Genomic DNA, 27,978 nt, shown 5'->3' with positions numbered 1-27,978 from the left:
CAGCAGTAACCTAAATTCTCCGATGTTCCGCTGGAAACGTAGATAAGGAAAAGGAAGCGCTGACGGCCAAAGAGCAGCCCGGCGAGGGGCACAGCGGCATCCCCGTGTCCCTGCGGGCAGCAGAGCCCGGAGTGCCCGGGCCGGCCCCGGGTCCGTGCGCGCCCGCAGCCCGGCGGGCACGGAGCGCGCCCTGCGCTCCTGGCCGGGCACGGAGCCCCCTCTAGTGGGACCAGCCGCCTCCAGAGCGGAGAACCTCCCAAAAACGCTGCTGGGACAGCGCCTGGCGAGGGGATGGGCAGGGAGAGATGGCCGCGGTTCTGTGCCCCTGCAGGGGCTCTGCGGGCTCAGTTTGGGTGGGGCTCTCGGTTCCTTCATCCCAGCCTGGCAGTGCCTGCAGGGACCCGCCAGGAGCTCTTCCTCAGCGGCTGTAGGATAGAACAGGGGGAATGGCTCCCACTGCCAGAGGGCAGTGTGGCAATAAACATCCTTCTCTCTCGGGATTTTTCATTGAGGAGCACAGAGAGAAGAAAGAGAAAACAATTTCTGTTTCTGCTCCTTGTTTTTCCCATGTGGAATGTGTTTAGAGAATTGTTTACCTGGGGTGATGCTTGGTTGGGTTCTGGTGAGGATTGTTTGAGCCTGGTGGCCAATCCAACCCACGTGGGGCTGGGCTCTCAGAGAGGGCCACGAGCTGGGAATGAGTTAGAAAAAGTAGGTTTGTAGTTTTAGTATCTCCTTTAAATAGTATATTGATGCATTATAGTGTAGTTATAATAAAGAAATCATTCAGCCTCTGAGCTGCAGTCAGACATCAGTATTTCTTCTCACCAAGTTCACCTGTACTTACAACAAGGGCTGGATGGGATATCAGGAAGGAATTGTTCCCTGTGAGGGTGGGCAGGCCCTGGCACAGGTGCCCAGAGCAGCTGTGGCTGCCTTGCATCCCTGGCAGTGCCCAAGGCCAGGCTGGACAGGGCTTGGAGCATCTGGGGCAGTGGAAGGTGCCCCTCATGGCAGGGTGGGATGAGATGGGCTTTAGGGTCCCTTCCCACCCAAACCACGCTGGGATTCCACGTGAAGTCGTTCGGAGCTTCTCAAACCCTCACTTTGAGACACTGTTGGGAAGGCCCTGATGTAAATCTGATTGCAGCTCGTTTCTCTCTCCTCTGCTCCCAGGGCAGCTCCTGGAGCTGTCCCACACCCCGCAGAGCTGCTGCAGGGCACAGCAGCCACCCCTGGCTGGCGGTGACGTCCCATGAAGACATTTTGAGCCTCCGCACTTCCTGACCTGGGCTCATTTCACATGTCTGGGTCTGCCTTGGCTGCTCTGGAAAGAGTGAGTCCCCCAGCCCTGGGTCGGCAGCAATTCTGGGAAAAACAATCCTGGGACTCTTTCTAGAAAAGCCACCGTGCTCTTTCCTGCCACAGCCATGCCAGTCTGATGTGGTGGAGAGGAGCAGCAGGAGGAGGAAGACGCGGATGAGGCTGGAGCAGTGCCTGCCCCTCCTGGGGCTCCTGCTGTGTGCAGGTGAGTGCCAAACCTCGGGCAGCTCGGTGCAGTGTGAGCTGTAAGGTTAATTTTCATTTTGGTTTCTATCGGGGCACATCCACGCTCTTAATTTTGGTTTTATCCTTTATCCGTGCACTTTTCTCAAAGCGTTTGGTGGTGCTGGGTAAATGGTTCAGGCTTGGTGGGAGATCAGGGCTGGGGTGGCAGCTCCCACCTGGGCAGGTTTAGGATGGTTTAGGATGGTTCAGGATGGTTTAGGATGAAGTGCAGAGTACCTGTAAAAGCTCTAAAGAACCCAGTAATGAGGAGAGATAAGTGTTCACCTTAATCCATTAAGAGTTGCTACAAGACTCCAACTACTCTGCCAAAGTGCTGCAAATATCAACCTTTGTGAAGATAGGAAATGCGGTTTAACAGTTTATCAACTTTTTTCAGATTTAATGTATCTATGTAAAACAAAAACCATCAGGTAACCTTCTCTCCGGGGAAGTCATCTGCCTGTGGAATTCAAATCTGCAATCGCTTATTTACCTTACTTTTTTCAAAAGGAAAAAATGTCTTTAAAGGAAATACCAAATCTGTTTCACACCTCCTAAAAACTCTTTCTTTAATATTCCAGCTCCAGAGCCTCTCATGGAGAAATTTATTTCATACAAGGCAGTAAAACCAAACAGATATAATGTTTTACAGCGTTAAATCAACATCAGGCTCCCCCTCTCCAGCGAGTTCTCTCACAGAGGACAGAGATTCTTACCAGCATTTTCCAGCAGTGTTTGCTCCATGATAACAAAGCAGAATTTTTGGGTTTGCATCTTGAAACAACAACCCTTTTTTCTGAGCTGGGTTGGAAAATGATTCAAGTTTCCATTCTGCATTAGGCTGCGTTGAAAATGGCTTCCAAGTTCAGAACAACATCCTGTATCACCACCAGAATATTTCTGGTGCCTTCAGCATGCATGTGGGATTATAAATGTCTCTTCCAAGCAGCTGAGTTCAGAAAGGATGTCCCGGGAGTAGTGTGATATCTGAAGCTCGATTACTTAACATTTCTTATTCGTTTTTTTGCAGGTGGCACCACAGCTCAGGAGGGTAAGTGTATTTTACTGCCGTCCTTTACTATTTATCATGCTAAAACCCCCAAATATGCCTCAAAAGTGAGGAATATGTGTCAAATAGAAAGATTTTAATTATGTAAATATTGCAGGATAGGAAAAATTCACTATTCATTAATTGACAGAGGTATTACTAATTGGAGAAATTGGTCCCGAATTATTACCAGTACTGGGCATTTCCAACACTGCGAGGCAATGGTGAGATGATTTTTTAACACTCCTTATTTTCTGTTTTGCAGATGAAGAACAGGAGAGTAAGTGAATTTTACCAGCATCCTTTAGTATTTGGCGGGATACAAAGACTGCAGCTGACTGAAAATCAGGTAGAAATATTTGGCTTTTGCCCGTGGTTTCCTTGCTCATTGCTGCCTTCCCAAGGGGAGTTCCTGGTGGAGATTTCTGGCACCACGGTGACCATCACGTGTCCCTTGGAGCACGAGTCCATCCGCTGGGAGCTGGCCGGGAAAGTGCAGGACACCACGGAGAGGAAGCTCATTCTGAAGGACCACGACAGCGCTCCTGCCAACCTCAGCTGCGGGGAGGGCACTGGGAAGCGCCAGCTGTACCTGAATGCCAGGGGTGAGCGCAGCCCCCTCGCCTGCCCAGCCCAGGGCAGGTTTTGGGGTTCACGCTGCGTTGCCAGTGCTGGGCCGGGTGAACGCGGTGCTGCCGAGGCCGTTCCCGCTCTGCGTGGGTGGTGAAAGATCCCAGAGGCCGTTTTTGGCAGAAGGACTCTCCCCTTTCCCCTCAGTTTGCCCTTCTCCCCGTCCCAGCTGCCCGTAGCTCTGTGCCAGCCCTCGGGTGAGCGAGCCCTGGCTCTGAGCATCCCCCTGCCCTCCTCCCCTGCAGTGTGTGCCACCTGCGAGGAGCTGGACGCCCTGACCGTGGCAGGGATCATCACTGCAGACCTCCTCATCACCCTGGGGGTGCTGATCCTGGTCTACTACTTCAGCAAGAGCAGGAAGGGACGAGCCAGCGCCGGTGGGGACAGTCGGCCACGAGGTGAGAGCCATTGCAGACATCCCTGTGCCCGTGCCACCTGCGAGCACCCAGGGAAACCTTCATCCCCACTGTGGGACGGGGCATCCTCTGCTCCCCACGAGCTTCCAGGCAGTGCTGCTGCTTCCCAGGGGTGTTCTCCAGGCTGCCTCTGTGCAGGGATGGGGGTGGCTGCTGTGCCAAAGCTCCCCACATTTCCCAGGCCGCTGCGCTGGAGCCAGCCCTGCAGCCCCTGGCAGCAGCCGGCTCTTCAGGAGCTCGGGATAAATCCATGGGAGCTGGTCCCTGGGATCAGCCTGGAGGCCCCGGTGGGAGGAATCCCCAGGGCTTCACCCTCTGTGTGCCTCTGTTCCAGGTCAGAAGACGCAGCGTCCTCCCCCCGTCCCCAACCCGGACTATGAGGTGAGGACGGTCCCTTTCCCTCCCTGCTGCTGGGGAGGGACGGCGGGGCTGGGGCTGGCACCGGCTCCTTCATCCTCCAGCCGAGCTCCTGCTTTCCCTCCTGGCAGCGAGGAAAAGGGCGCTGAGGGTGCAGCCCTTTCCCTGCTGCTGCAGGGGGATTTATCTATGGGGGAGCAGGACTGCAGCCCCACGCACTGTGTGGGCTCCTGACCCGACATCTCTGCTCTTGCCACAGCCCATCCGGAAGGGCCAGCGGGAGCTGTACGCGGGCCTGGGACCCCGGGGCATCTGAAATCCCCCGTGGCAGCCCGGGACCAAAAGCTTCTGCCCGGCTCCTTGCCAGCCCTCTGCCGAGCCGCTGGGACAGGGAGGTGCCGTCCACCCCGGGGTGAGCTTGGGTTTGCCAGCAGGGAACAGAAATGAGCCCACTGGCAAGAGATTTCCTTCTCATTAAAGGACTGCAGCCTCACGGAGGGGTCCTGGCCTCCTTTTCCCTTCACACTTCTCTCTGCTCCCGCTCAAGGGTGAATCCTTGGGCATTCCTGCCAGGAGGGGCCTCCAGGCTGATGCATCAGCTCCCATGGATGATTTATTCTGAAGCTACAGGCTTGGCTTGTCCCTGCAGTTTAATTTCTGCCCTGAGTGCCTCCGCTTGCTTCTGGTGGTTCCCTGGGCTGGGAGCGGATCCTTCTCAGGGGGATTTGCCTCTGCCCTGGCCCTGCTGTCCCCTTCACAGCCTGGTTTGCAGCCAAAGCAGCGGAGGCAGGCAGTGAAACCCTCAGAAGGCACTAAAAGCCCCCGGAGGCACTAAAAGCCCCAGAAGGGCCCAGCAGCAGTGGCACAGGTGAAGAAAAGCCCGTGGGATGCTGTGCTGCCTGTTTCAGGGGGAAGCAGCAGCAGAGCAGGGCTGGGGTTCAGCTGCAGGAGGGGAGGTGCACCCCAGCAGCTCCAGGATGCGGTTTAGAGGCACAGCTGGGCTCGTTTACCACAACAGCCCCCACGCCCGAGCGGGGAGATGGCGAGATACGCACAGCACCAACCCCCAGCAGCCCCAAAACACACTCAGGGCTGCCTTCTCGCCTCCTGCAAGCCAGCTCTGCTGCAGGGACGCCTGCTCAGCCTCCTCCCCTGTGCTGGGAGAAGTTTGGACTGCTCTGGGTGTACACAGCTGAAATTTTGCTGCAAAAAATCCCTAAATTTTCCTACACCCCACTACTGCCACCACCATTTTGGGTATATCAATGCACAAGTTGGCCCCAGCATTTGCCCAGCCAGTGCCATCCCACACAGCAGGACCAGCACCCACCCAGGGGCAACAGCTCTGCCTCTGTGCTTGCCTGCACCAGGGGGATAGTTCTGTGTCCTTCCAGGGTGAGGTGACGCTGGCTGGCCCTGTCTGGTGTCTGTGCCCCGTTCTGGGGACTCAGACCACACGAGCTGTTTCTGCTTGGGGCTGGGGAGTGGAGACCTGGCCTTGCCATCCCAAATGCCATTCCCAGTGCTCAGATCCCTTCCCTGCCCACCTTCCCAGTGCCCACGTCCCCTCCCTGTGCACCTTCCCAGTGCCCAGCTCCCCTCCCTGTGCACATTCCCAGTGCCCACATCTCATCCCTGTGCACATTTCCAGTGCCCACGTCCCATCCCTGTGCACATTTCCAGTGCCCAGCTCCCTTCCCTGTGCACCTTCCCAGTGCCCAGCTCCCATCCCTGTGCACATTCCCAGTGCCTACATCCCATCCCTGTGCACCTTCCCAATGCCCAGCTCCCATCCCTGCCCACCTTCCCAGTGCCCAGCTCCCATCCCTGTGCACATTCCCAGTGCCCAGCTTCCCTCCCTGTGCACATTCCCAGTGCCCAGCTCCCATCCCTGTGCACATTCCCAGTGCCCAGCTCCCATCCCTGTGCACCTTCCCAGTGCCCACATCCCATCCCTGTGCACATTCCCAGTGCCCAGCTCCCTTCCCTGTGCACATTCCCCAGGAGCTGCACACAGCAGGTGGAGCAGGGGGCCTGTGGGACAGCTTCATCTTTAATGGCAGCAAGTCAGAAGTGCAAGAGGTGGTGGAAGGAGCACAGGGCTACGAGGAGCCCATCCTGGAGGGGCCTCCAGGCCACAGCAGCACGCTGATGGAGGCAGGCTCCGGGTCTTCTCACCTCACTTGCGGGCACGGGCGGGAGCCAGCCGGCTGTACTGCTCATCATCCCGCTCCCCCAGGGGCTGGCAGGGGGAAAAAAGGGGAGATGAGCCCAAAGGGTCCCTGCCCAGCCCTGGGAGGGTGAGCTGGGTCAGCCTGTGGCAGCATTCTCTCTGCACAGAGGTACTGAAGGTGTCCCCACACACATATGGAGGTGCTGAAGGTGTCCCCACACACACACTGGGATGCTGAAGGTGTCCCCACACAGACATGGAGGTGCTGAAGGTGTCCCCACACACACACTGGGATGCTGAAGGTGTCCCCACACAGACATGGAGGTGCTGAAGGTGTCCCCACACACACACTGGGATGCTGAAGGTGTCGCCACACACATGGAGGTGCTGAAGGTGACCCACACACTGGGGTGCCCCCACACTCACCTGGTAGAGCTCATTGGCGATCAGGTTCTGCCTGTCAGAAGCTGAAGGACGAAAGAAGGACAAGCTCAGGGACCAGGGGAGCCACCATGGGCAAGGTGGGGAACACTTACAAACAAACCCAAGAGCTGCTGCAGCCCCTGGGTGCCACACAGAGCCCCCAGAGGTGCCAGGCACAGCCCCTGGGTTGCTCCTGGCCCTCACCTCGTGAGGTGTGGCCCCTGTTGTGGCCAGTGATGCAGTACACGGCCACTGCCAGGAACAGCGTGGCCACCACGTCCGCGATGACGATGCCCGAGACGGTGGGAGCGTCCACCTCGATGCAGTTCTGGCACACTGCAAGCCCAAAGGACAGGGACACTGAGGGCAGGGGCACATCCAGAGGGCCTGGCCAGCTCTGCCAGCCCGATAGAGAGCAGCTGGCTTTGCTGTGTGACCCAGGGCAGGGGCACAAGCTGCCACGTGTCCCCCACTGTGGCAAGCACATTTCTCTCCTTCTCAAGATTCTTCACAGAGGTGCACAGAGAGAAATGAAAGAGAAAACAATTTCTATTTCTGCTCCTTGTTTTTCCTATGTAGAATGTGTTTAGAGAATTGTTTACCTGGGGTGATTGCGTGGTTGGATTCTGGTGAGGATTGTTTGAGCCTGGTGGCCAATCCAACCCACCTGGGGCTGGACTCTCAGAGAGGGGCATGAGTTGTGTTAGAGTCAGAGAAAGTAGTATGGAGTTTTACTATCCTCCTTTTATACAGTATATTAATGTATTTTAGCATAGTTATAATAAAGAAATCATTCAGCCTTCTGAATTGAGTCAGACATCAGCATTTCCTCCCATTGGGTTCGCCTGCTTTTACAATACCCCACAGTCGGTGTGGGGCCAGAGGAGCTGGTCCTGGCACTAAAGAGGGCTGCAGAGCTGTCACAGTGACACCACATGCAGAGGAACCCGCTGCAAACCGGTGGAGACACTCTCTGATGAAGAGAAATTCCCTCCAGACTTGGCTTGGGTGAAAACTGCAAGCAGCTGTGGCTGTGGAAAAGCAGAGCTGTGCAACACTTACTGCGATAGTGCACCTGGAGGCTGCTCCTTTTGCTTCCTGTTTCACACACGTAGAGGCCCCTGGGGTCGTCATAAACCCCGCTCAGGTCCAGCTGTGCCTCGTGTCCAACAGTGCTCCCATCTCTCCACCAGGTCATGTTCTTGCTGCCCTGATCTCGCACACATTCCAGGAACACCTTCCCGCTGAATTCCTTCACATAGATCTGCCCTGTGCCAGGAGAAAGGAGCAGAGAGCCTCACCTGAGTGATGGGCAGCAGTGCAGAGCTCCTTCATGGGGAGGAAGCATCACTTCAGGCTGTCCCAAAAACCCTGAGTGATGAACAGCAGTGCAGAGCTCCTTCATGGGGAGGAAGAATCACTTCAGGCTGTCCCAAAAAACCCTGAGTGATGGGCAGCAGTGCAGAGCTCCCTCATGGGGAGGAATCATCACTTCAGGCTGTCCCAAAAAACCCTGAGTGATGGGCAGCAGTGCAGAGCTCCTTCATGGGGAGGAATCATCACTTCAGGCTGTCCCAAAAAAGCCCTGAGTGATGGACAGCAGTGCAGAGCTCCCTCATGGGGAGGAATCATCACTTCAGGCTGTCCCAAAAAAGCCCTGAGTGATGGGCAGCAATGCAGAGCTCCTTCATGGGGAGGAAGCATCACTTCAGGCTGTCCCAAAAAACTCTGAGTGTTGAACAGCAGCGCAGAGCTTGCAGCTCCTTCATGGGGAGGAAGCATCACTTCAGGCTGTCCCAAAAAACCCTGAGTGATGAACAGCAGTGCAGAGCTCCCTCATGGGGAGGAATCATCACTTCAGGCTGTCCCAAAAAAGCCCTGAGTGATGGGCAGCAATGCAGAGCTCCTTCATGGGGAGGAAGCATCACTTCAGGCTGTCCCAAAAAACCCTGAGTGATGGGCAGCAATGCAGAGCTCCTTCATGGGGAGGAAGCATCACTTCAGGCTGTCCCAAAAACCCTGAGTGATGAACAGCAGTGCAGAGCTCCCTCATGGAGAGGAATCATCACTTCAGGCTGTCCCAAAAACCCTGAGTGATGGGCAGCAGTGCAGAGCTCCTTCATGGGGAGGAAGCATCACTTCAGACTGTCCCAAAAACCCTGAGTGATGAACAGCAGCACAAAGCTCGCAGCTCCTTCATGGGGAGGAATCATCACATCAGGCTGTCCCAAAAAAGCCCTGAGTGATGGGCAGCAATGCAGAGCTCCTTCATGGGGAGGAAGCATCACTTCAGGCTGTCCCAAAAAACCCTGAGTGATGGGCAGCAGTGCAGAGCTCCTTCATGGGGAGGAAGCATCACTTCAGACTGTCCCAAAAAACTCTGAGTGTTGAACAGCAGCGCAGAGCTTGCAGCTCCTTCATGGGGAGGAAGCATCACATCAGGCTGTCCCAAAAAACCCTGAGTGATGAACAGCAGAGCAGAGCTCCTTCATGGGGAGGAAGCATCACTTCAGACTGTCCCAAAAAACTCAGGGCAAAGCAGCTCGCCCATCCTCCTTGCCCTGATTCCTTTTTCCCCCGCCGACATTCCGACCTCCCCAAGCCCCGGGGTCGTTCCCAGCCCCGTCCCAGCGCATCCCGGCCCCGCGGCAGCGGGCTCACCTCGGACGCCGCAGCTGGCCGCGGCCAGGCTGGCCAGCAGCGCCCAGGCGCTCAGGGCCTTTCCCCCCGGCATGGCTCGGCGCTGGGGCTCTGTCCCGCTCCGGGACGCGCTGCTCACCACAAGGCACCGCCCGCCCGGGCTGCGTCGGGTACCGGATGCCGGGGGCTGAGCCTTCCTCCCTCCCCGAGGATGATGAGGGGCTCGGCGCCTGCCTCCTCACCCAGCACCCACGGAGCCCCGCAGGAGCCACCGAGCCCCCCATCTCCCTGTCCCCTGCAGCCACGGACCCTGACATCTACCAGCCAGGAGACAGTGCCCAGAATCATCACATCGCCATCTCAGTGACCCCATAACCCAGTCCCGATCTTCCCCAATCTCCGGTGTCCCCATAACCCAGTCCCGGTCCCCCATCTTCGGGTGTTTCCATAACCCAGTCCCGATCTCCCCATCTCAGTGACCCCATAACCCAATACCGATCTTCCCCAATCTTCGGTGTCCCCATAACCCAGCCACGATCTCCCCATCTCCGGGTGTCCCCATAACCCAGTCCCGGTCCCCCATCTTCGGGTGTTTCCATAACCCAATCCCAATCTCCCCATCTCAGTGACCCCATAACCCAGTCCCGATCTTCCCCAATCTCCGGTGTCCCCATAACCCAGTCCCGGTCCCCCATCTTCGGGTGTCCCCATAACCCAGTCCCGATCCCCATTTCCAGGTGACCCCATAACCCAGTCCCGATCTTCCCCAATCTCCCGTGTCCCCATAACCCAGTCCCAGTTCCCCCCATCTCCATGAACCCATAACTCAGTCCCGATTCCCCCCTCAATCTCCAGGTGACCCCATAACCCAGTCCCCATCCCCCATCTTCGGGTGTTTCCATAACTCAGTCCCGATCTCCCCATCTCAGTGACCCCATAACCCAATACCGATCTTCCCCAATCTTCAGTGTCCCCATAACCCAGTCCCGATCTTCCCCAATCTTCGGTGTCCCCATAACCCAGCCACAATCTCCCCATCTCCGGGTGTCTCCATAACCCAGTCTTGGTCCCCCCCGATCTCCATGACCCCACAGCCCAGTCCCGGTCCCCCATCTCCAGGTGTCCCCATAACCCAATCCCAATCCCCCTGCAATATCCGGGTGTCCCCATAACCCAGTCCCGGTCCCCCCCAATCTCCGAGTATCCCCATAACCCAATTCTGGTCCCCCCAAACTCCGGGGTCCCCATAACCCGATCCGCCCCCCGCCCCAATCTGTGGTGTCCCCATAACCCAAGTCCCGGTCCCCCCCAGTCTCCATGACCCCATAACCCAGTCCTGGTCCCTCATCTCCGGGTGTCTCCATATCCCAATCCCGATCCCCCCCAATATCCGGGTGTCCCCATAACCCAATCCCGATCCCCCCCGTCAATCTCCGGGTGTCCCCATATCCCAATCCCGATCCCCCCAATATCCGGGTGTCCCCATAACCCAGTCCTGATCCCCCCCGTCAATCTCCGGGTGTCCCCATATCCCAATCCCGATCCCCCCCATCTCCGGGTGTCCCCATAACCCAGTCCCGGTCCCCCAGTCTGTGGTGTCCCCGCGCGGTCTCGAACCCGCGGCCCCCGGGTCTCGCTCGCCGCGGTGCCGTGTCCCTCGCGGCCGCCGTAGGGCGCGCAGGCATGGCGGCGCGGGCGGGCTCGCTGGTGGCGGCCGTGCTGGCGCACTCGGGCCGCCTGGACAAGGAGCACCTGGGAGCCCGCGTCGGGCGCCTCTCCCGCCGCGTCGAGGAGCTCAAGGCAGGGGACGGGACGGGGAACAGAGGGGGCGCGGGGGAGACGCGGGGCCGGCGCTGCGGCTGAGCCGGTCGGGACTGGGTGCCCAGCCCGGGGTCAGGCCGGGTGCCCAGCCCTGGTTTGGACCCGTGTCCAGCCCTGGGTCAGCTGGATCGGGGTGTCCAGCCCTGGGTCAGCTCGGGTGTCCAGCCCTGGTTTGGACCCGTGTCCAGCCCTGGGTCAGCTGGGGTGTCCAGCCCTGGGTCAGCTCGGGTGTCCAGCCCTGGATCAGCTGGATCGGGGTGTCCAGCCCTGGGTCAGCTCGGGTGTCCAGCCCTGGTGTCCAGCCCTGGATCAGCTGGATCGGGGTGTCCAGCCCTGGGTCAGGCCGGGTGCCCAGCCCTGGTGTCCAGCCCTGGTTTGGACCCGTGTCCAGCCCTGGGTCAGCTGGATCAGTGTGCCCAGCCTTGGTTCAGCCCTGGGTGTTCAGCCCTGCTCCATCCTGGGTGCCCAGCACTGGCCAGTGGTGCCCAGCCCTGGTTTGCCCCGGGGTGCCCAGCCCTGGTCAGTGGTGCCCAGCCCTGCTCCATCCCCAGCCCTGGTCAGTGGTGCCCAGCCTGGCTCCATCCTGGGTGCCCAGCCCTGGTCAGTGATGACCAGCCCTCTCCATCCTGGGTGCCCAGCCCTGGTCAGTGGTGCCCAGCCGTGGTCAGTGATGCCCAGCCCTACTCCATCCCGCGGTGCCCAGCCGTGGTCAGTGATGCCCAGCCCTACTCCATCCCGCGGTGCCCAGCCCTGCCAGGCTCTCTCAGCCCATCCTGTCCCTCTGCCGCCGAGGTGACGCTGTTGTGCTGCTGGCTGTTCTCAGGGGGAGGTGTGCACCATGATCAACAAGAAGTACAGCGAGTTCCTGCCCAGCATGCAGAGCGCAGAGGACCTGGTGGCACAGGTGGAGGGGCTGGCCGACAGCATCGACCTGCTCAAGGCGGGCATCGAGAACGAGGTGACTCCCAGGGGGGACATTCTGCTCATTTCATCCCAGTTCGGAGCCCCCCACCCCATCGTGGGGTGTTTGGTCACAGCCACAAACCTGCCAGAGCTCAGGGAGTGTCTGCACAGCACTTTGGTGGTGGGATTTTGGGGTTTGTGGCAGGACTCGGTGATCCTGGGCGTCCCTTCCAGCTCAGGAGGTTCTGTGATTCTGGGATCCCTGGGTGATATCAGCCCTAAAGAATGCCTTGAGGTGACACCAGGGTGTACATTAAGGGCTGGCATTAAGGGTTTGTCACTCTTGTGTGGGTGGAAAAGTGTGTCACAGCGTCCTTCAGAGAGCAGGACAGGGGCAGGGGGTGGGACACAGCAATAAAAAGGGTGGAGTTTTTTCCTCCTCACCAAATCATTCTATGAACAGAAATAAATAAGTGAAATTGAAGAGGAGGATGTGTGTGCTAGGCAATGCTGTCAGTGAACTGAGAGCTGCTGCTCTTTTAGGTGCAGCGAGATCTGAACGTCGCCGTTGCTGAGTTCACAGAGCTGAAGCAGCAGCTGGAGAGGGACACCCTGGTCCTGAGCGTCCTGAAAAAGCTGCAGGAGGTGAGGAGGGGAGCAGGATAATCCTGTCCTCAGTGTGAGGCATTGTTCTGTATTGTTTTGGATGAGTGTCTGCAGCTTAGAGATTTGGGTGAGTGTCTAGTTTAGAGATTTGGGTGTCTGTAGCTTACAGATTTGGGTGTCTGTAGCTTACAGGTTTGGGTGAGTGTCTGCAGTTTGCAGGTTTGGATGAGTGTCTGTAGTTTAGAAATTTGGGTGTCTGTAGTTCAGAAATTTGAGTGAGTGTCTGTAGTCTAGAGATTTGGGTGTCTGTAGCTTACAGATTTGGGAGAGTGTAACTTCCCAGTTTGGGTGAGTGTCTGCAGCTTACAGGTTTGGGTGAGTGTCTGTAGCTTCCCAGTTTGAATGAGTGTCTGCAGCCTTAGAGATTTGGGTGAGTGTAGTTTAGAGATTTGGGTGAGTGTCTGCAGTGTCAGAGCAGAGCTGCAGTGACACCCACGTGTGTTTGGCCTTTGCAGTTTGATACAGCTATCAAGGAGTGCAGCTCTGCCCTGCAGGAAAAGCAGTATGTGACAGCAGCTCAGCAGCTGGAGCAGGTAGCAGTGCCCCTTGGCAGGGTGCTGAAGGCACTGGGTTGGTTCCAGAGGATGCTTTTCCCTGGCAGGGGCAGTGCTGACCCGAGCTGTATCTGCTCTCCCCCAGGCACGGAGCAGCCTCCGGAGCCTGGAGTCCCGCAGGGGCTTTGAGCTGAAGATCCTGAAGGCCCTGGGCACAGAGCTCACAGTGCAGACACAGAACATGATCTACCATCTCGGGGAGGAGTGGCAGAAGCTCATTGTGTGGAAGCTTCCCCCTTCCAAAGGTACTCACAGGGTTTTTTTCACTCTTTGTACCCCACTGAAGTGCTGTTTTCACCTGCAAGGTGGGAAACTGTTGGGCTGAGGGTGGAGGGTAGATCTTTGCTGTGCCCTGTGAGAGGCCTGGCTGTGCTTTGGTGCAGGAAGCAGCAGCCTGGAGGCCCTGGTGCTCTCGGAGCTGCACTTGCACACGCTGCCACCCCAGGACGAGGACGCTGCTGTGCCACCCGTGGCTGCCGTGCTGCAGGCCTTGGCTGTCCTGGGGGAGCTGCACTCCAAGCTCAAGGATTTCGGTAAGACAGACCCCAGAAACAGCCCCAATAGCTCAGGGGGATACTTCAGGCTTGTTTTAACGTGGAGAGTGAGAGCCACCTCACTCCAGCAGGACACTGGAAAACTTCTTCCTCTACTGGCTTGTGTTTCCCACTGAGGTGAATGCTGTGGCTCTTACTGATAGGAAAATGTTTATTCCCATTATCTACCTGGAATTATTTCTCTTTTCCTGACAATTGAGTGTATTTTTCATCTATGACTATGTGGTTTCATAGCCTAATGCTTGAGGAGTTTTACCTCATTAGTAACTCCCTGATAGAGCAGGTCAAGGGATTATTCCTCCCACTTCTTGCAGTCTCTAAATCCAGAGCAGTCAGGGCTGGCTCTCACTGGAGCAGTGTGCTGTTGGAAAACCTCTGTTTTTCCCTTTCCTCAGGCCAGTTGTTGCTGCAGTACATCCTGAAGCCACTGATCTCACACCCATCTCTGGAGCCAGTGCTAGAGGAGCAGCCAGATGTGTTCATCCTGAGGTTCAGGTCCCAGGAGCTCGCTCTGGACGAGTCCTCTCCCATGGAGGTGTTTGACAAGATCAAGCTGGTGTTTGAAGTTCTGCACAAACACCTGCTAAGTATGTAGCTCCTCTCTTCTGGAGTTACTTGTGATCAGTACCTTATTCATTTCATGAGGGTTTTCTAGAATACCTGATTGTTAATCAGCATTATGTGCAAGGAGAATGGAGGGAAGGCTTTGAACTGATGGAGGGTCTGGCCCAGGAAGCAGCTGTATTCAGATCTGTTTCTCCTCCCTGGGATGCAGATGTGCCTCTGGAGCAGCCTGGGGAGGGCAGAAAGGAAGGCAGAGTCACCCTGGCAGAGCTGCTGGGGGAGCTCATCTGGGAGGAACTCTCAGACTGCCTCATCCACAACTGCCTGGTGAACTCCATCCCAACCAACAGCAGCAAACTGGAGCAGTACAAAGAGGTGGGTCCCAAAAAGCCCCTCAGGTTTGAACACAGAGCCCAGGCACTCCAGTGGGATGGCATCCAGTGCTTAATGCTCTCCAAAACCTCTTTGCTTTCGGCCTTTATACCCAATTTAACTTTGTTCCCTGATTTTTGGAGACTTTGCTAACATGGAACACATCTGCTCTCCTCAGGTGATCGAGTCCACAGAGGAGTTTGAGAAGGCCCTGAAGAAGATGGAGTTTTTGAAGGAAGACACCACTGCCTTGCTGAAATACGCCTGCAATGTCGATTCCCACTTTGCCAACAAGAAGTGCCAGGATGTGATCATGGCAGCCAGGAGCCTGATGACCTCAGAAATCCACAACACTGTGAAGGTGACTGGGGATGCCTCACGCAGTTTTTCCATCTGGAAAACAATCTCTAAATGTTTTTTAGTAGAGCTGCAGTGTTGTGTTTATCTCAAGCCTTCAACCTGTGCTTTCTAATCTTGCAGATTCTCCTTTCAGAGCTTGTTTATCTTGTGTTTATCTTGTTTATCTATACCTCTGCCACTGAGTGCTTTCTAATCTTGCAGATTCTCCTTTCAGAGCTCCAAGTTCCCTCTCTCTTGCTTTCCCTCAGATCTCACCCGATTCCAGCGTCGCCCTCCCGGAGCTCCCTGACCCTGGCTCAGGAGACCAGGTGGAAGTGGCCAGAGTCTGCAGGCTGCTGCCCAGTGGCACAGGGAGCGTGGGGAGTGAGAGCAGGCTGAGCCCCTTCACCCTGTGCCTGCCCTCCTGCCGCATCAGCTGCTCCGTGCAGCAGCTGGTGCAGCTGGCTTACCACACCCTGCTGGAGGCCACCGCCAGCACCGACCTCTGGTAGGAGTTCTTTGGCATTCCTGAGCTAGCATTGTTCACCAAAGCAATGCTTATTTATTTAGGAATGTGTCTGTCAGCCTCTAGCAACACCCAGCATCTGGTAACAGATTTAAAGAACTTTAAAGAACAGAAAATACTGAAAATTAGACTCAGACATTGCTCTTGTTTTGGCTGGAGGATGTGTCTCTGGGTTTGGGCAGGAGACTGACACTGCTGCAGGCTGTTCCTTCAGGTTTTTAGAAAAATCAGTTGTTTAGAAAAATCAAACCCATCTCTTTTTGCCAAAGCCAAGTGCTGGCCTCAGTGTGAGCAGAGTTCTTGCTGTCTTTGTGCTGGTGAAAGCAAAGAACTCCAGCCCTGCAGCTGGCAGGGCTCTTGGGGAAAAGCAAACAGGATCCACATAAACTTAACTTTAACCACAGCCCTGAAGCAGGAGCGTTGCCCAGGTAACAGCTGCCCTCGAGGGGCAGGGACAGGGCTGAGTGTTCCTGCACACCTGGAGGGGCAGGGACAGGGTCCCCTTTGTTCTGGGCTTTCAGGGACCTCCCTCCCACACTGAGCCTCAAGGTCACCACAGCCTTTGAGAGCTTTCCAGAGTGTTGACAGTGCTGTCATTGATCCTGACAATCCCCTCTTTGTGCCAGTGCTTCACTGCTCAGAAAACCTTGTTGTGGGGCAGGCTGAGGGTCAGCTGTGAGCGGGACATTAATGCCAGGCTGACAGGAGCCCTCTCCTCCCTGTAGCTGTGTGCAGCTCTTTGACTGCGTCAGGAACATCTTCCAGCTCTTCTGCGAGGTGGTGCCCACATACCACAGGTGAGTGCGTCCATATTTCCTGTTCTGAGGGGGAATGCTGCTGTTGGAACAGTCTCACTTCTCCAATACAGCTCCACCAGCAAAAATCAACTCCTCAATCTCTAATTTAGCCATACCTGTGCAAAGCAGGTGCTTGAGAGTTTCTGTGTTGTCAATCTTAGCATCAAGGGTGTGGGTGAAGTTCTCACACGGCTGTAGTTGTTTCCAGCCACATAACTTTGACCTCAGATCTGATGCACAGATTTTTCATCACGTTTCTCCTGTGTAAAAAAGAGCAGCAGTGAAGATGGGAAGTTCACAATCCTGTCAGAGATCTTCAGTCCCTTGTCCTCACTGTGAATTTGCTCTAACAAAATACATTCCTGTTTGAAAGTCCATGGCTGGAAGCAGTGTGGGATAACACAGGGTTCAAACGCCTCAGTGCCATTTCAGACTTTTCCTGCCAGTTCCTGAGGGGATGTGAGAGGTTAAATGTTTTTACTCTGATGTCAGTCAGGCCTTGCCAGCACCATCTGCTGACAGACCGTGCGTTTCTCTGGGATAGACACCACCATTCTTTTTAACAGAACCAACTCTAAACAGACCCATTCCTCCTTTTCCCTTCTTGCTGGGCCAGGGAGAACCTGCAGAAGCTGCCCCAGCTGGCTGCCATCCACCACAACAACTGCATGTACATCGGCCACCACCTGCTCACCCTGGGCCACCAGTTCCGCTACCGCAGCACCAGCGTGCTGAGCAGCGGGGCTGCCACCTTCGTGGACCTGGTGCCTGCCTTCAGGAGGCTGGGTAATGTCCCACTCGCCCTCTGGGATTCTGGCAGGTCTGGGACCCTGGTAGGGGTCAGGAACCCATGGACAGAGATCACAGACAGTGTCTCTGGGGGCTCTGTACAGAGCCCCCAGAGACACTGTCTGTGATCTCTGTCCATGGAAAAGAGTTTTCAATCTTACAGGATCAATTACCAGCTCTGAGTGTTTGATATCAGTAATAATTAAGTGTGGCACGGGTGCAAAAGTAAAATTTTAGGATTCTAGATGAGGGGTCCAAAGGGGACAAGCTGGAGGAAATTGGGTGTGCCTTGTCCTTTTTCTCCTTCTTCATGCCCTCCATGTCTCACTGTGGTGTTGGCATTTTTCTGTTGCTTCAGGCTGGGGACACACTGTCCAACGTAGGTGACAGATATTGGCACGTTCTTGTAAATCCAGCCCAGGGAGTTTCTGGTATTTAATGTTTGTCACATCCCACTGAGGGCAGAGCCCCACACGCTGCCCTGCAGGACAGAGCTGGGCAGGGCAGCAGAACATGTGAGAGATCAACAGAATAAACAACCTGGAAACCAGCACAGACCAATTCTGGCTTCTGCTTTGGCAGGGGGCTGACAGTCAGAGACTTTCTACAATCTCAGAACCATCAATAGCTCAGATTCTGACAGCAGCTCAGCCTGGCATTTGCTGCTCAGTGCTGTCATGGAGCTGTGGCTGCTCACACTGCCAGCAGTGGGTTGCTGGTTTTTGGACAAATGGCAGAAATATTTTCTGAGTTAGGGAGTTTTGGCTCTTTGAAACCCAAATGTTCTTGTGAACTTAGTCCCAAGAACAGCTCAATATCCAGTGTATCACTGGGATCTGCTGCTCAGTCTTTTGATATTTTCATTCGTTATTCCACAGAAATAAATTCATAGATGAGTTTGTGTGAGCTGACAGGAGTCATCCACAATTCATTCTGCCACCCTGCTTTTTTCCAGCAGTGTTGTAGCAATGCAAGCTGCACAAGAGCTCACTGGTTAAACTGGCTCTGGGAGACTGTTTGGAGACTGGAAATATGATTAAAAATAAAACATTATAGCAAGTTCATTATTCAGCACTTACAGTCATAAATAGGCAGAGCAAATAGAGTAATGGTTTAATTGCTTCTCTCTGCTTGTTTTGCTCCTAAAGGGATGGAGTGTTTTCTGGCCCAGATGCGAGTGCAGAAGGGAGAAATCTTGGAGAGGCTCTCAAGTGCCAGGAATTTTTCCAACATGGATGACGAGGAGAATTACTGTGCAGCAAATAAAGCCATAAAGCAGGTGAGGAAGGCAGAGAAAGAACAGCCCAGTGCCTGCAGGTATCCTGGGGAGGGTGCAGTGTGGAATCTCAGCCCTGACAGCTGTGCAACTGATGGGATGGTTTGGGTTTTTTTTGTCCTGGGCTGTGTCTTCAGCAGGATTGCTCCATTGTTTCTCCCCATTTGCACTCACCTGATCCCCTGGTGCCTTTCCCAGGGCTCTGTGTGGTGTCACACTCAGCTGTTGCCTTGCAGGTGCTGCACCAGCTGAGGAGGCTGGGCATGGTGTGGCAGGACGTGCTCCCTGTGAACGTGTACTGCAAGGCCATGGGGGCCTTGCTGAACACAGCCCTGGCAGAGATTGTCACCAGGATTGCTGCCCTGGAGGTAACAGCCATGGGGGGTGCTGGGGACAGCGTTTGTCACCTCCAGAAACTCTCCCCAAAATCACATTTCAGGGGAGCAGTTGTTCACACAGAAGTTATAACTACGTGTCCATGGGAAATGTTCACAATCCCAATTTGTCATTTCACTTGGCACTCCAAAAATAAGCCTCACTTCTGCTCTGTTCATTTTTTTCCCCATTGCAGGATATCTCTGCAGAGGATGCAGACAGGCTGTACTCACTCTGCAGGATCATGGTGGAGGAGGGACCCCAAGTTTTCACCCCTCTGCTTGACAAAGACAAAAATAAGAAGTACCAAGAGGAGGTTCCAGTCTATGTGCAGAAGTGGATGACATTCAAGGAGCTGATGATCATCCTGCAGGCCAACCTGCAGGAAATCGTGGATCAGTAGGTGTTTTCCTTGCCAGCTGCTTCTCCAGACCTGTGCCAGGCAGCTGCAGGTCAGAGGAAGAGCAGGAATTTCCCTTTTCCTTTTCCAGAGGAAAGGGTCAGGATCAGCTGCTGGCACAGGTCCTTGGGGGCTTGTTTGAGGTGCCATTTGTGGGCAGGTTGGTGACATAAAGCTCTCCCTGTCTCCCATCCAGGTGGGCAGATGGCAAGGGGCCCCTGGCAGAGGAATTTTCGGCAGCTGAGGTGAAGAGCCTGATCCGAGCCCTGTTCCAGAACACAGAGAGGAGAGCAGCAGCCCTGGCCAAGATCAAGTGACTCCAGTTTACATCTTGTGACACAGCAAGAGCAAACTGACACTTCCAAATACTTTATTTCACCTTTCTTATTTGTACTGCTCTGGAAAACTTTGGGATTGGGTAAGTGCTTCCTGGAGCTTGCCTGCCTGGGGAAGGAGCATTTCCTGCTCGCTGTTCTGTAACCTCATCTCAGGCTGGGCCCTTTCAGTGCTCACTGGGACTCTTCTATGCACTTCTACAGCCCCTCTGTGACCTCTTCTGTCCCTCAAACCACACATGGAACCCACAGACTTGGAGAGGTTTTGTTGTCCCTCCAGGAAGTGCCAAACCTTCCCACCTCAGCTTCCCCTGAGGAGCAGACCTCAAGGGAGAGGCACTTCAGAGGGGGATGTGGGGAAAGGAGGGCCTGTGCTGGGTGAACCATTGGTCAGGTCACAGGATTTCTCACAAGCAGGAAAATTCTCCTATTTCTCATGGAAAATACCTTCAAAGTGATTTAGAGATTTTCAATGTCCCTTTGCCAACTGCAGAAGCCAGTTCAGCTCCTTCCTTTTTGTTTGTGTTGGCTGTGAACTTCATAACTTTGTCTTTTCGGTGTTTTATTTTCTGTCTTTCAAGAATGATGAGAGAAATGTAAACCAACATAAAAAGGGAATGAAAGGTGCACTCACAGCATTAAGTCACAAAAGTCTGTTTGACACTTGAATTATTGTACATTTCTTTATCTGAAAAACTCACTGAGAGTGTTCAGACCTCAGCCCAGAGACCAAGGTGCTGCAAACATGGAGCAAAGTCCTTCCTGCCCTGTAGTGCTTAGAAGAGTTTCAGTCACAGTTTAATGTTTTAATCTGTTGTCTTCTGTTGTCTCCTTGTCATTGGCACTTCTGTCCCACTCCTGTTTCCCTTTCCAGGCATTTGTGCAGGGCCTGAGGCTTTCCTGTCACCCCAGTCCTTGCAGAACCCTTGTGTTTCTATGTTTTCCCCCTCCCAGCGTTCCCAGAACATCTCATGGGATCCCCTGCCCCTTCAAACCCAGTCATCCAAAAATGTCTATTTTGAAAAACACTTCTCCCGTTGATTGTTCACAGAGTTGTAATTTGCTATTTTCTTTAATAAACTATTTATACTGAGCACGTCTGGGCTCTGTTTGGGTTACAGAGGCAGGAGGAGCCAGTGCTGGGCTGTTCTTCACTTGTGGGAAGGGCAGAGTGCTGCTTGTGGAGTCTCTCCTGATTTCTAGTGGACCTGAGAAAATCAATAAAAAAGGAAACAAAAAAAGCAACCAGGACCATAAAAAAGGTGGAAAACCATGAAGCCTTGTGCATCCAGGGAAGGAGTCCAGCAGGATCCTGGGGTTTGTCTGAGGAGCCAGCAAGGCTGAGCACCAAAGCCCCCAGCTGGGTTTGCCAAGGCCATCCCCCCATCAAGGGCAGCCCACCTGAGGTGGCTGAGCTGCTGGCAGAGCAGGGTGCCCAGGCAGGGATTCCAGTGCCCGTGGCACACCAGGAGCCAGCCAGGATGTGCTTCCAGCAGGGAATTCACTGTGTTGATCCTGAAAGACACTGAAGGCATTCCATTGTAGACAACCTGGGAGCTCCCTCCCTCTGCGCAGGGTCGTGCACGGCCAAAAAGCCACCCTGAACCCCAGGGAAAAACCACCTGAGGAATTGGGAACGCTGAATGAGCCCAGCCAGAGGGGTCACGGGCAAAGCAGTCCTGGGAGAGTTGCCTTTGCTGTGGGATCCCTCCGTGCAGCAAAGCTGCAGTGCTGGGGTTCAGCAGCACTCCAGGGAAAAGCAAAACTGCAAAGTGCAGCAGGGACTGACTTTTAAAGAGCCTGTTTTCTCAGCACCAATTACTCAGCACCAATTACTCAGATCTCAACACCAATTACTCGGCATCAATTACTCAGAGCTCAGCACCCAAAGCCCAGAGCCCTCCCGCTCCCAAGGCCACCAACAGCTCACCCACCGTGCCCCAGGCTCGGCTCTCCAATGGAGCACGGATGAATTTTTAATGCCATTTAACCACAGGATCTCCCATGAATGTTTCATGACCTGCCCTGCAGGTTCAGGTTCTCCCTCGGAGCAGCACCAGGTGTGTCGTGGCACAAACCCGCCCTGTGCTGGGCAGCTGCTGTGGAAACGGGGGGTTTGGGGTTGGTTTGGATTGTTTTTCTCCAAGCTCCCTGTGTCAATAACAGTTCAGACCAGAAAAGCTGCAAATATCCCCCAAATCACACCCTGGCTCAGCGCCTGAGCCTTTCCCGTGCCTCTGGAGCATCCCGGGAGGACTGTAGATGGTGCTGGAGCACCAGTGGGGAAGGAGGAAACAGCCCTGGCACGGAATCCAGCCCGAGCATCCTTTGCTGCTCTTCTGGGCACAGAATCCAGCCTGAGCATCCTTTGCTGCTCTTCTGGGCACAAAATCCAGCCTGAACATCCTTTGCTGCTCTTCTGGGCACAGAATCCAGCCTGAGCATCCTTTGCTGCTCTTCTGGGCACAAAATCCAGCCCGAGCATCCTTTGCTGCTCTTCTGGGCACACAGGGACTTGCCAGGCTGCTCCTCCCAGCCCAGGGCCGCTGCTGGACCAGGTCAGGTTGTCTCCTCTCCCAGAATCTGCCAGAAACTCAACCTTTTCACAGCCAGACAGGGATGAAAAAGTGAAGCAGAGCGTGAGCACATCCAGCAGGACACAAACACCTTCCCCACAGCAAAGCCCGGCCAGGAGGGCTGGTCCTGGCAGGGGAGCCGAGGGACCAGGGCAGGTTCCCAAAAGATTCATCAGGAAGGGGTTAAAAAGCCAGGGCACATCCCCCAGGCCGCTCTGCCTCCTGCTCTGAGGCAGCTCCTGTCTCCTTCCCAGACTCATCCCAAGCAGATCAATAATTCCATCCATCCCTTGGCTCTGGGATATTCCTGCCTTGGTCTGGGATATTCCAGTGAGAGGCTGCAAACCCCAGCCTCCTCCTCCGGGACAGAAATGGAGGTTTCCCCAGGCAGCTGCAGCATTTTTCCTGTTCTCAGCTCCTGCTTTCACCCTCCTGTATCCCGACTTTCTTCCCCTCCACGGCAAAGCCTCGGCCAGTGCTGCTCACCAAAAACATCTGCCCCGAGCTCCCTCCCACCGCCTCATTATGGAGCCTAATTAAATAATGACACATTTGCATTCTCTGTAATTACAGCCACGGCTTATGTAAATAAATACGCTGCCTGCAATTACAAAGTTATGAAAAGCTATTAGAAAATATAGATTTGGTCAAAGAGGAAATTGCTTCAGAGAGCTCCTGCCCAGGCCCAAGCTGCTCTCCCTGGTGCCCTTCACAGCCTGACACCTCCTTTAGCACCAGGAACCCCCTTCCCACCTGGAATTCTCTGCATTTCTCCAGGCTGCAAAGTGAAACACCTTTAATGCATCTTGGCAGAGAAATAACTCCCCTTATGCCAGTGTTTCCCAGCTGCGAGGCACGACATTCAGGCAGTAAAGGACCAAAACTGCCTTTCCTTCACCTTTCTTATTTATTTCCTTCACCTTTCTTATTTATTTCCTCCCATAAATTCACAGTGGGGAGTTCCTCAGTACTTCAAAGCAGCGGTCTTGAGATCTGCCTGAAGGATCACCTAAAGCTCAAAAAAAAAAAAAAACCAAAAAAAAAAAAAAACCCAAAAAAAAAACCAACCAAACAAAAAAATCCACATTTCTCTTTCTGTTTCATTTCTGCAGCACTTCAGGAATCACAGCCTTTCCCGGGGCACACAGCTTCCTACAGCTCGGCAGTGCTCAGGTTTGCAAAGCAGCCCGTGATGACTGGAAAAGGGAAAAAAAAATATAAAAGGGATTTCATTTAGGAAGTGCCTGAATGGGAGAACAACGATCCTGAGCCCTGGGACTGTGTCACCCCTTGAGGCCCAGCAGAGATTTTGTGCTGTGCTAAGAAGGTGCTTGGCTTGACAGGGTTGTGACTCAAAAATAGCCCCGTATTTTAGGAGGTTCCAGCACCCCAAATATATTCCTTTCCCTTTCCCTTTCCCTTTCCCTTTCCCTTTCCCTTTCCCTTTCCCTTTCCCTTTCCTTTTCTCTTTCCCTTTCCCTTTCCCTTTCCTTTCCCTTTCCCTTTCCCTTTCCCTTTCCCTTTCCCTTTCCCTTTCCCTTTCCCTTTCCCTTTCCCTTTCCCTTTCCCTTTCCCTTTCCCTTTCCCTTTCCCTTTCCCTTTCCCTTTCCTTTTCCCTTTCCCTTTCCCTTTCCCTTTCCCTTTCCCTTTCCTTTTCCCTTTCCCTTTCCCTTTCCCTTTCCCTTTCCCTTTCCCTTTCCCTTTCCCTTTCCCTTTCCCTTTCCCTTTCCCTTTCCCTTTCCCTTTCCCTTTCCCTTTCCCTTTCCCTTTCCCTTTCCCTTTCCCTTTCCCTCTTTTTTTCTCTTTTCTCTTTTCTTTTCTCTTTTTTCTTCTCTTTTCTCTCCCTTCCCTTCCCCGCTTTTTTCTTTTTAATTTTTTTTTTCCTCTTTCTTTTTCTTTTTCTTTTTCTTTTTCTTTTTCTTTTTCTTTTTCTTTTTCTTTTTCTTTTTCTTTTTCTTTTTCTTTTTTCTTTTTCTTTTTCTTTTTCTTTTTCTTTTTCTTTTTCTTTTTCTTTTTCTTTTTCTTTTTCTTTTTCTTTTTCTTTTTCTTTTTCTTTTTCTTTTTCTTTTTCTTTTTCTTTTTCTTTTTCTTTTTCTTTTTCTTTTTCTTTTTCTTTTTCTTTTTCTTTTTCTTTTTCTTTTTCTTTTTCTTTTTCTTTTTCTTTTTCTTTCTTTCCCTTTCCCTTTCCCTTTTACTTTTTTTTTTTCCTTTTGTTGTACGGCTCTCAGCGTAGCCGTAAAGCCCGGCAGACGCCACGCTAGCACACGGATAATGAAGTTTCTAACTCATTAATTCGGCTTTCCAGCAGCTGGAGCTCGGCAGGGCTCGGGGCAGTGAACCCCCAAGCACAACATCCTCACCCCATCAGCATCAGCGCCCCTCACCCACTCGCTCACTCAATTTTTGAGAAGCATTTTGCCAAGAAATCACCCCAAACACAGCACTGGGACAGAGCCGCAGCCAAAGCTCGCATTTCTCAGCCCGGCACCACAAAGAGATGCTCCGCACGTGGAAGAAAACATCATTTTCCCCGAGGCCGGGGGAATTTTTCGCTTTTCTCATCTGCGAGGTGATGAGTCAGCCCGGTGCTCGCAGGCGAGGAGGGGAACCGAAAAACACCAAAAAACACCAAAAAACACCGAAAACCACCGTCCTACATCGCGCTCGCAACGCCCCGCCTGCTGCTCCTCCCTGCGGGGATTCGGGGCAGGAGGAGGAATTTTGGGTACCCCTTCGGCATCCGGGGGGCTCCAGCTCGGGGCTGCCTGGACCCCCCAACACGGCCCAGGGAGGATTTGGCACCGGCTGTGGAGCTCAGGGAGGCTTTTGAATTTTGTCCTGTTGGAAAATCTCTGTTTCCCTGTCCCCCTCTCGCAGCTTCTCCGGGCACACGGCAGCAGCTGCTGGTCCAGGGATGCTGCTCTCGCCGCCCTCTGGAAAAACAAAATTAAATTTAAAAACCCACATTTTCGCAGCTCACACGGATTTCTGCACTAAAGGGAGCCCTCATCCCCCATCCCCGGTGACACCAGGGCTGCCCTCCCACCGCAGCTCTCCGGTTTTCCCTTTAAAAGTCAATTTTGATCCCTCCTGGGCAAGGTGGAGTGAAGCTTTACCCCTTTCAGCCTGCAAAGAAAGCAGAATTCTGACCCTTCCTGCAGCAGGATGATGTTTTTAACCCACTGTGGCCGGTGCCCTTTGACATCCCCTCGGGAGCCACCTCTGGAGGGGATTTGTGTCCCAAAAAAAGCCCCGCTCCCATCCCAGAGAGCCAAAGCAGCCTCCAGAGCTGCCTGCCAGGCTTTCCTCAGAGCAGGTTTATTGCTTTCTCATTTCAGAGGTGATGATCTAATGAGTCATTAAAGACAAACAAGAAATAGGAGAAAGCGTTTGACTTAGCACTTCTTCTTCCCAAAAAATCCTGTAACTGCAGAATTTTAAGCAGAGCGAGCCAGAGCAATTTTAATAATATTAAGCTTAAATTGACAGCGAAAAGGGTGAATACAAAAGAGTAACAAAAACCCAAATATATATAAACCATAAGGCTTTGTGAAAAGAATATGATTAAGCTTTCAGAGTTATACATTGAAAACTGAGGCAGTGCCGGGAGCGAGGGCTTGTTCTTCCCTGCCATGGAACACAGAACAAAAGCTGCAATAATTCATCCCAAGGGCCTTGCTGCCCTTCTGCTTTCCGTGTCCAGCTGTGCTGGCACTGCTCGGGTGTGCTCGGTGCCCCCGGGCACGGGTGGCATCACAATTATCACCTTTTTCTGCCAGGGAAACCAGGAATTGCTGCCCAGCAGTGAAAGCAGAGCCCAGCCCTGTGTGCCTTGGCTGCTCTCCCCCAGCCCCAGGTAGGACCCACGGGTTTGCAGGGAAAATAAATGTGCAGTGTTTTTGTAAATGGGCAGAAATGCAGATGTCTGACTCAATTCAGAAGGCTGAATTATTTCTTTATTATAACTATGCTAAAATACATTAATATACTATATAAAAGGAGGATATTAAAACTAAATACTACTTTCTCTGACTCTAACTCTCCCATAATTTGTGACCCTCTCTGAGAGCCCAGCCCCAGGTGGGTTGGATTGGCCACCAGGCTCAAACAATCCTCACCAAAATCCAACCAAGCATCACCCCAGGTAAACAATTCTCCACACACATTCCACATGGGAATAACAAGGAGCAGAAATAGGAATTGTTTTCTCTTTCATTTCTCTCTGTGCACCTCTATGAAGAATCCTGAGAGGGAGAGAAATGTGCTGCCACATGGTTTTGCTGTGCAAAGGAACGTGGATGTCCCCGGTGCGTTCCCTGTGCTCACTTTGGCTGCTGCAGCCCGGCTGGCACAGGGGCTGGCATTGCCCAGCAGAGCAGAGAGGCTGAGGAGCAGAGGGATGCTGAGGGGCAGGGCTGGAGCAGCAGCTCCCAAAAGGTCCCTGGGGGTGGATTTTTGTTCCTCAGCTCTGCGCTCACGCTCACTTTGCCAAGCTGGCCGCATCTCCAGAGCATCACTGACATTTCCCCCCTCTCAGCCCCCTGAATATCCTAGGCTAGCTCAGAGATCCGAGGCTGTGAGGGGAGGAATATCAGGAGATGACAAAGATTCCCAAAAGAATCTTACCCCGAAATACGTTGGTTCAGCTCTCTTTATTCTGTGGTGTCCATGTGGAGAGAGGGGCAAAAGAGAACAGGAATTGTCAGGGGTCTGTACAGACTTTGGACAGGGTGGGCTTCCCTGGCTCTCCCGTTGGGGCAGGAAGGAGGGTCCAGGGTTATCTGATCAGAGCCACAGGGTCCCGGGGAAGGGGCACAGAGTGCCCAGGAGCTCACTGTAACACCTCACCACATCAAAAAAAGCTTTTTGGCCTCTGATTCGGGACAAATCCCAGCATTTCCCGTGGGCAAGCCCAGCCCGCAGGAGCCTCCCCAGCCCCTGAGCTGTGAAATGGCTCTATTGATCCCAGCAGGTCATTCCTGGTTAATGATGGCATCCCTGCTAACTGCAGCTCCTGCAGTGGCTCTGTCACTTCTCTGCAGGTGAGCCCTGCAGCCTTTGATAAATTGTCACCTCAAGTTTGACAGCTTAAGGTTTGCAGTTATTTGGTTTGTTTGTGTTTAAAGGGTGGTGGAAGGATGAAAAGAGCAGAGTGAGGCTGGGGTGTAGCTGTTCCCTCCTCAGAAGTGTCCCTGTCCCTTTTACCACACATGGGGTGACACTTCGGGGTGACACTGCCCTGAAAGCCTGCAGGACTCAGGGTGGCAAGAGAGCAACTGAGATTTGGCAAATGAACGGCAAATAATTAAGGATATGACTCCTACAGTGCTGATTTTTCACTGTCACATAAACAACAGCAATAACAACAATAATAACAGGCCAATATTGCCAGATACCAGGGGGATTAAACATCAAATTAATACTTAGCAAGGTTGGGATTAAGCAGAAATAACAGCTTTATGATTAGAGCCTGAAACTGCTGCTGATAATGACTGATTATGCTCCTGCAGAGGAAGAATTACAAGTACTTAAGGACAAATAACCCTCCCGAAGTTGCTGGCAGCCTAAAGCTGAGAAGCACAGCCATAAATCGTGTGTGTAATGGGGCTGGAGCTCTGTGGACAGAGCAGGGAGGTGAGGGAGGATGTGAGTGGTTTCCAAGAGATAAAACACTTGCTTGTCTCCATGTCACCGCTACCAAAGTGCCGGGGAGGAGTTAAACTGAGCAAAAAAGGATAAAAAAAAATCTTCTCAAGTCCTCTCTGCGTGGGATTTGGAGCCCTTGTGGCAGAGCCCTTGTTTATGTGAAATGATTTTATCTGGAGCTTGGCAGTGCCTGTCTGTGGTTTCCAGCCCATTAGATTGGTGTTTCTGGAGCTCCTCAGCTCCTCTGGGC

General features: G+C 53.6%; 3 protein-coding genes across 3 annotated transcripts; 2 read left to right on the top strand and 1 right to left on the bottom strand.

Annotated features, from left to right (window-relative positions):
* Positions 1 to 1,310: 1,310 nt before the first annotated feature.
* Positions 1,311 to 4,492, top strand: CD3E (CD3 epsilon subunit of T-cell receptor complex). The gene is made up of 8 exons (XM_031506841.2): positions 1,311 to 1,336; positions 1,429 to 1,528; positions 2,579 to 2,599; positions 2,862 to 2,876; positions 3,001 to 3,201; positions 3,472 to 3,624; positions 3,977 to 4,023; positions 4,259 to 4,492. Exons 2-8 carry the CDS (start codon positions 1,480 to 1,482, stop codon positions 4,313 to 4,315), a joined length of 543 nt encoding a protein of 180 aa, XP_031362701.2. The 5' UTR covers positions 1,311 to 1,336; positions 1,429 to 1,479; the 3' UTR covers positions 4,316 to 4,492.
* Positions 4,493 to 6,031: 1,539 nt separating this feature from the next.
* LOC110470410 (T-cell surface glycoprotein CD3 gamma chain) lies at positions 6,032 to 9,382 on the bottom strand. The gene is made up of 5 exons (XM_021530017.3): positions 9,257 to 9,382; positions 7,658 to 7,864; positions 6,800 to 6,931; positions 6,599 to 6,639; positions 6,032 to 6,241 (listed from the first exon to the last, which is right to left on the bottom strand). The coding sequence occupies exons 1-5, from the start codon at positions 9,327 to 9,329 to the stop codon at positions 6,179 to 6,181; spliced, it is 516 nt and encodes a 171-aa protein (XP_021385692.3). The 5' UTR covers positions 9,330 to 9,382; the 3' UTR covers positions 6,032 to 6,178.
* Positions 9,383 to 10,908: 1,526 nt separating this feature from the next.
* On the top strand, positions 10,909 to 20,602 carry ZW10 (zw10 kinetochore protein). The gene is made up of 16 exons (XM_021530012.2): positions 10,909 to 11,035; positions 11,880 to 12,014; positions 12,503 to 12,604; positions 13,081 to 13,158; positions 13,265 to 13,424; positions 13,563 to 13,712; positions 14,129 to 14,320; positions 14,509 to 14,672; positions 14,848 to 15,030; positions 15,278 to 15,516; positions 16,260 to 16,331; positions 16,948 to 17,117; positions 18,269 to 18,399; positions 18,633 to 18,764; positions 18,968 to 19,170; positions 19,368 to 20,602. Exons 1-16 carry the CDS (start codon positions 10,919 to 10,921, stop codon positions 19,486 to 19,488), a joined length of 2,349 nt encoding a protein of 782 aa, XP_021385687.1. The 5' UTR covers positions 10,909 to 10,918; the 3' UTR covers positions 19,489 to 20,602.
* Positions 20,603 to 27,978: the final 7,376 nt, after the last annotated feature.

The sequence above is a fragment of the Lonchura striata genome, chromosome 23 (genome assembly GCF_046129695.1).
Source record: "Lonchura striata isolate bLonStr1 chromosome 23, bLonStr1.mat, whole genome shotgun sequence".
NCBI classification, from domain to species: Eukaryota; Metazoa; Chordata; class Aves; order Passeriformes; family Estrildidae; genus Lonchura; species Lonchura striata.
This window is presented reverse-complemented; position numbering and strand designations above follow the sequence as displayed.

What these genes read in the sequence shown, in the direction of transcription:
- CD3E (XM_031506841.2), top strand. Translation starts at nt 1,480, where the DNA reads ATGAGGCTGGAGCAGTGCCTGCCCCTCCTGGGGCTCCTGCTGTGTGCA. An exon ending in GCTGTACCTGAATGCCAGGG is followed by an intron (nt 3,202 to 3,471) that starts GTGAGCGCAGCC and finishes CCTCCCCTGCAG; the next exon opens with TGTGTGCCACCTGCGAGGAG. An exon ending in TGGGGACAGTCGGCCACGAG is followed by an intron (nt 3,625 to 3,976) that starts GTGAGAGCCATT and finishes CCTCTGTTCCAG; the next exon opens with GTCAGAAGACGCAGCGTCCT.
- ZW10 (XM_021530012.2), top strand. Translation starts at nt 10,919, where the DNA reads ATGGCGGCGCGGGCGGGCTCGCTGGTGGCGGCCGTGCTGGCGCACTCG. An exon ending in AAATCCACAACACTGTGAAG is followed by an intron (nt 15,031 to 15,277) that starts GTGACTGGGGAT and finishes GCTTTCCCTCAG; the next exon opens with ATCTCACCCGATTCCAGCGT. An exon ending in GCCTGCCTTCAGGAGGCTGG is followed by an intron (nt 17,118 to 18,268) that starts GTAATGTCCCAC and finishes TTGCTCCTAAAG; the next exon opens with GGATGGAGTGTTTTCTGGCC.
- LOC110470410 (XM_021530017.3), bottom strand. Translation starts at nt 9,329, where the DNA reads ATGCCGGGGGGAAAGGCCCTGAGCGCCTGGGCGCTGCTGGCCAGCCTG. An exon ending in CAGGGGCCACACCTCACGAG is followed by an intron (nt 6,640 to 6,799) that starts GTGAGGGCCAGG and finishes TTCGTCCTTCAG; the next exon opens with CTTCTGACAGGCAGAACCTG. An exon ending in TCGCCAATGAGCTCTACCAG is followed by an intron (nt 6,242 to 6,598) that starts GTGAGTGTGGGG and finishes TCCCCCTGCCAG; the next exon opens with CCCCTGGGGGAGCGGGATGA.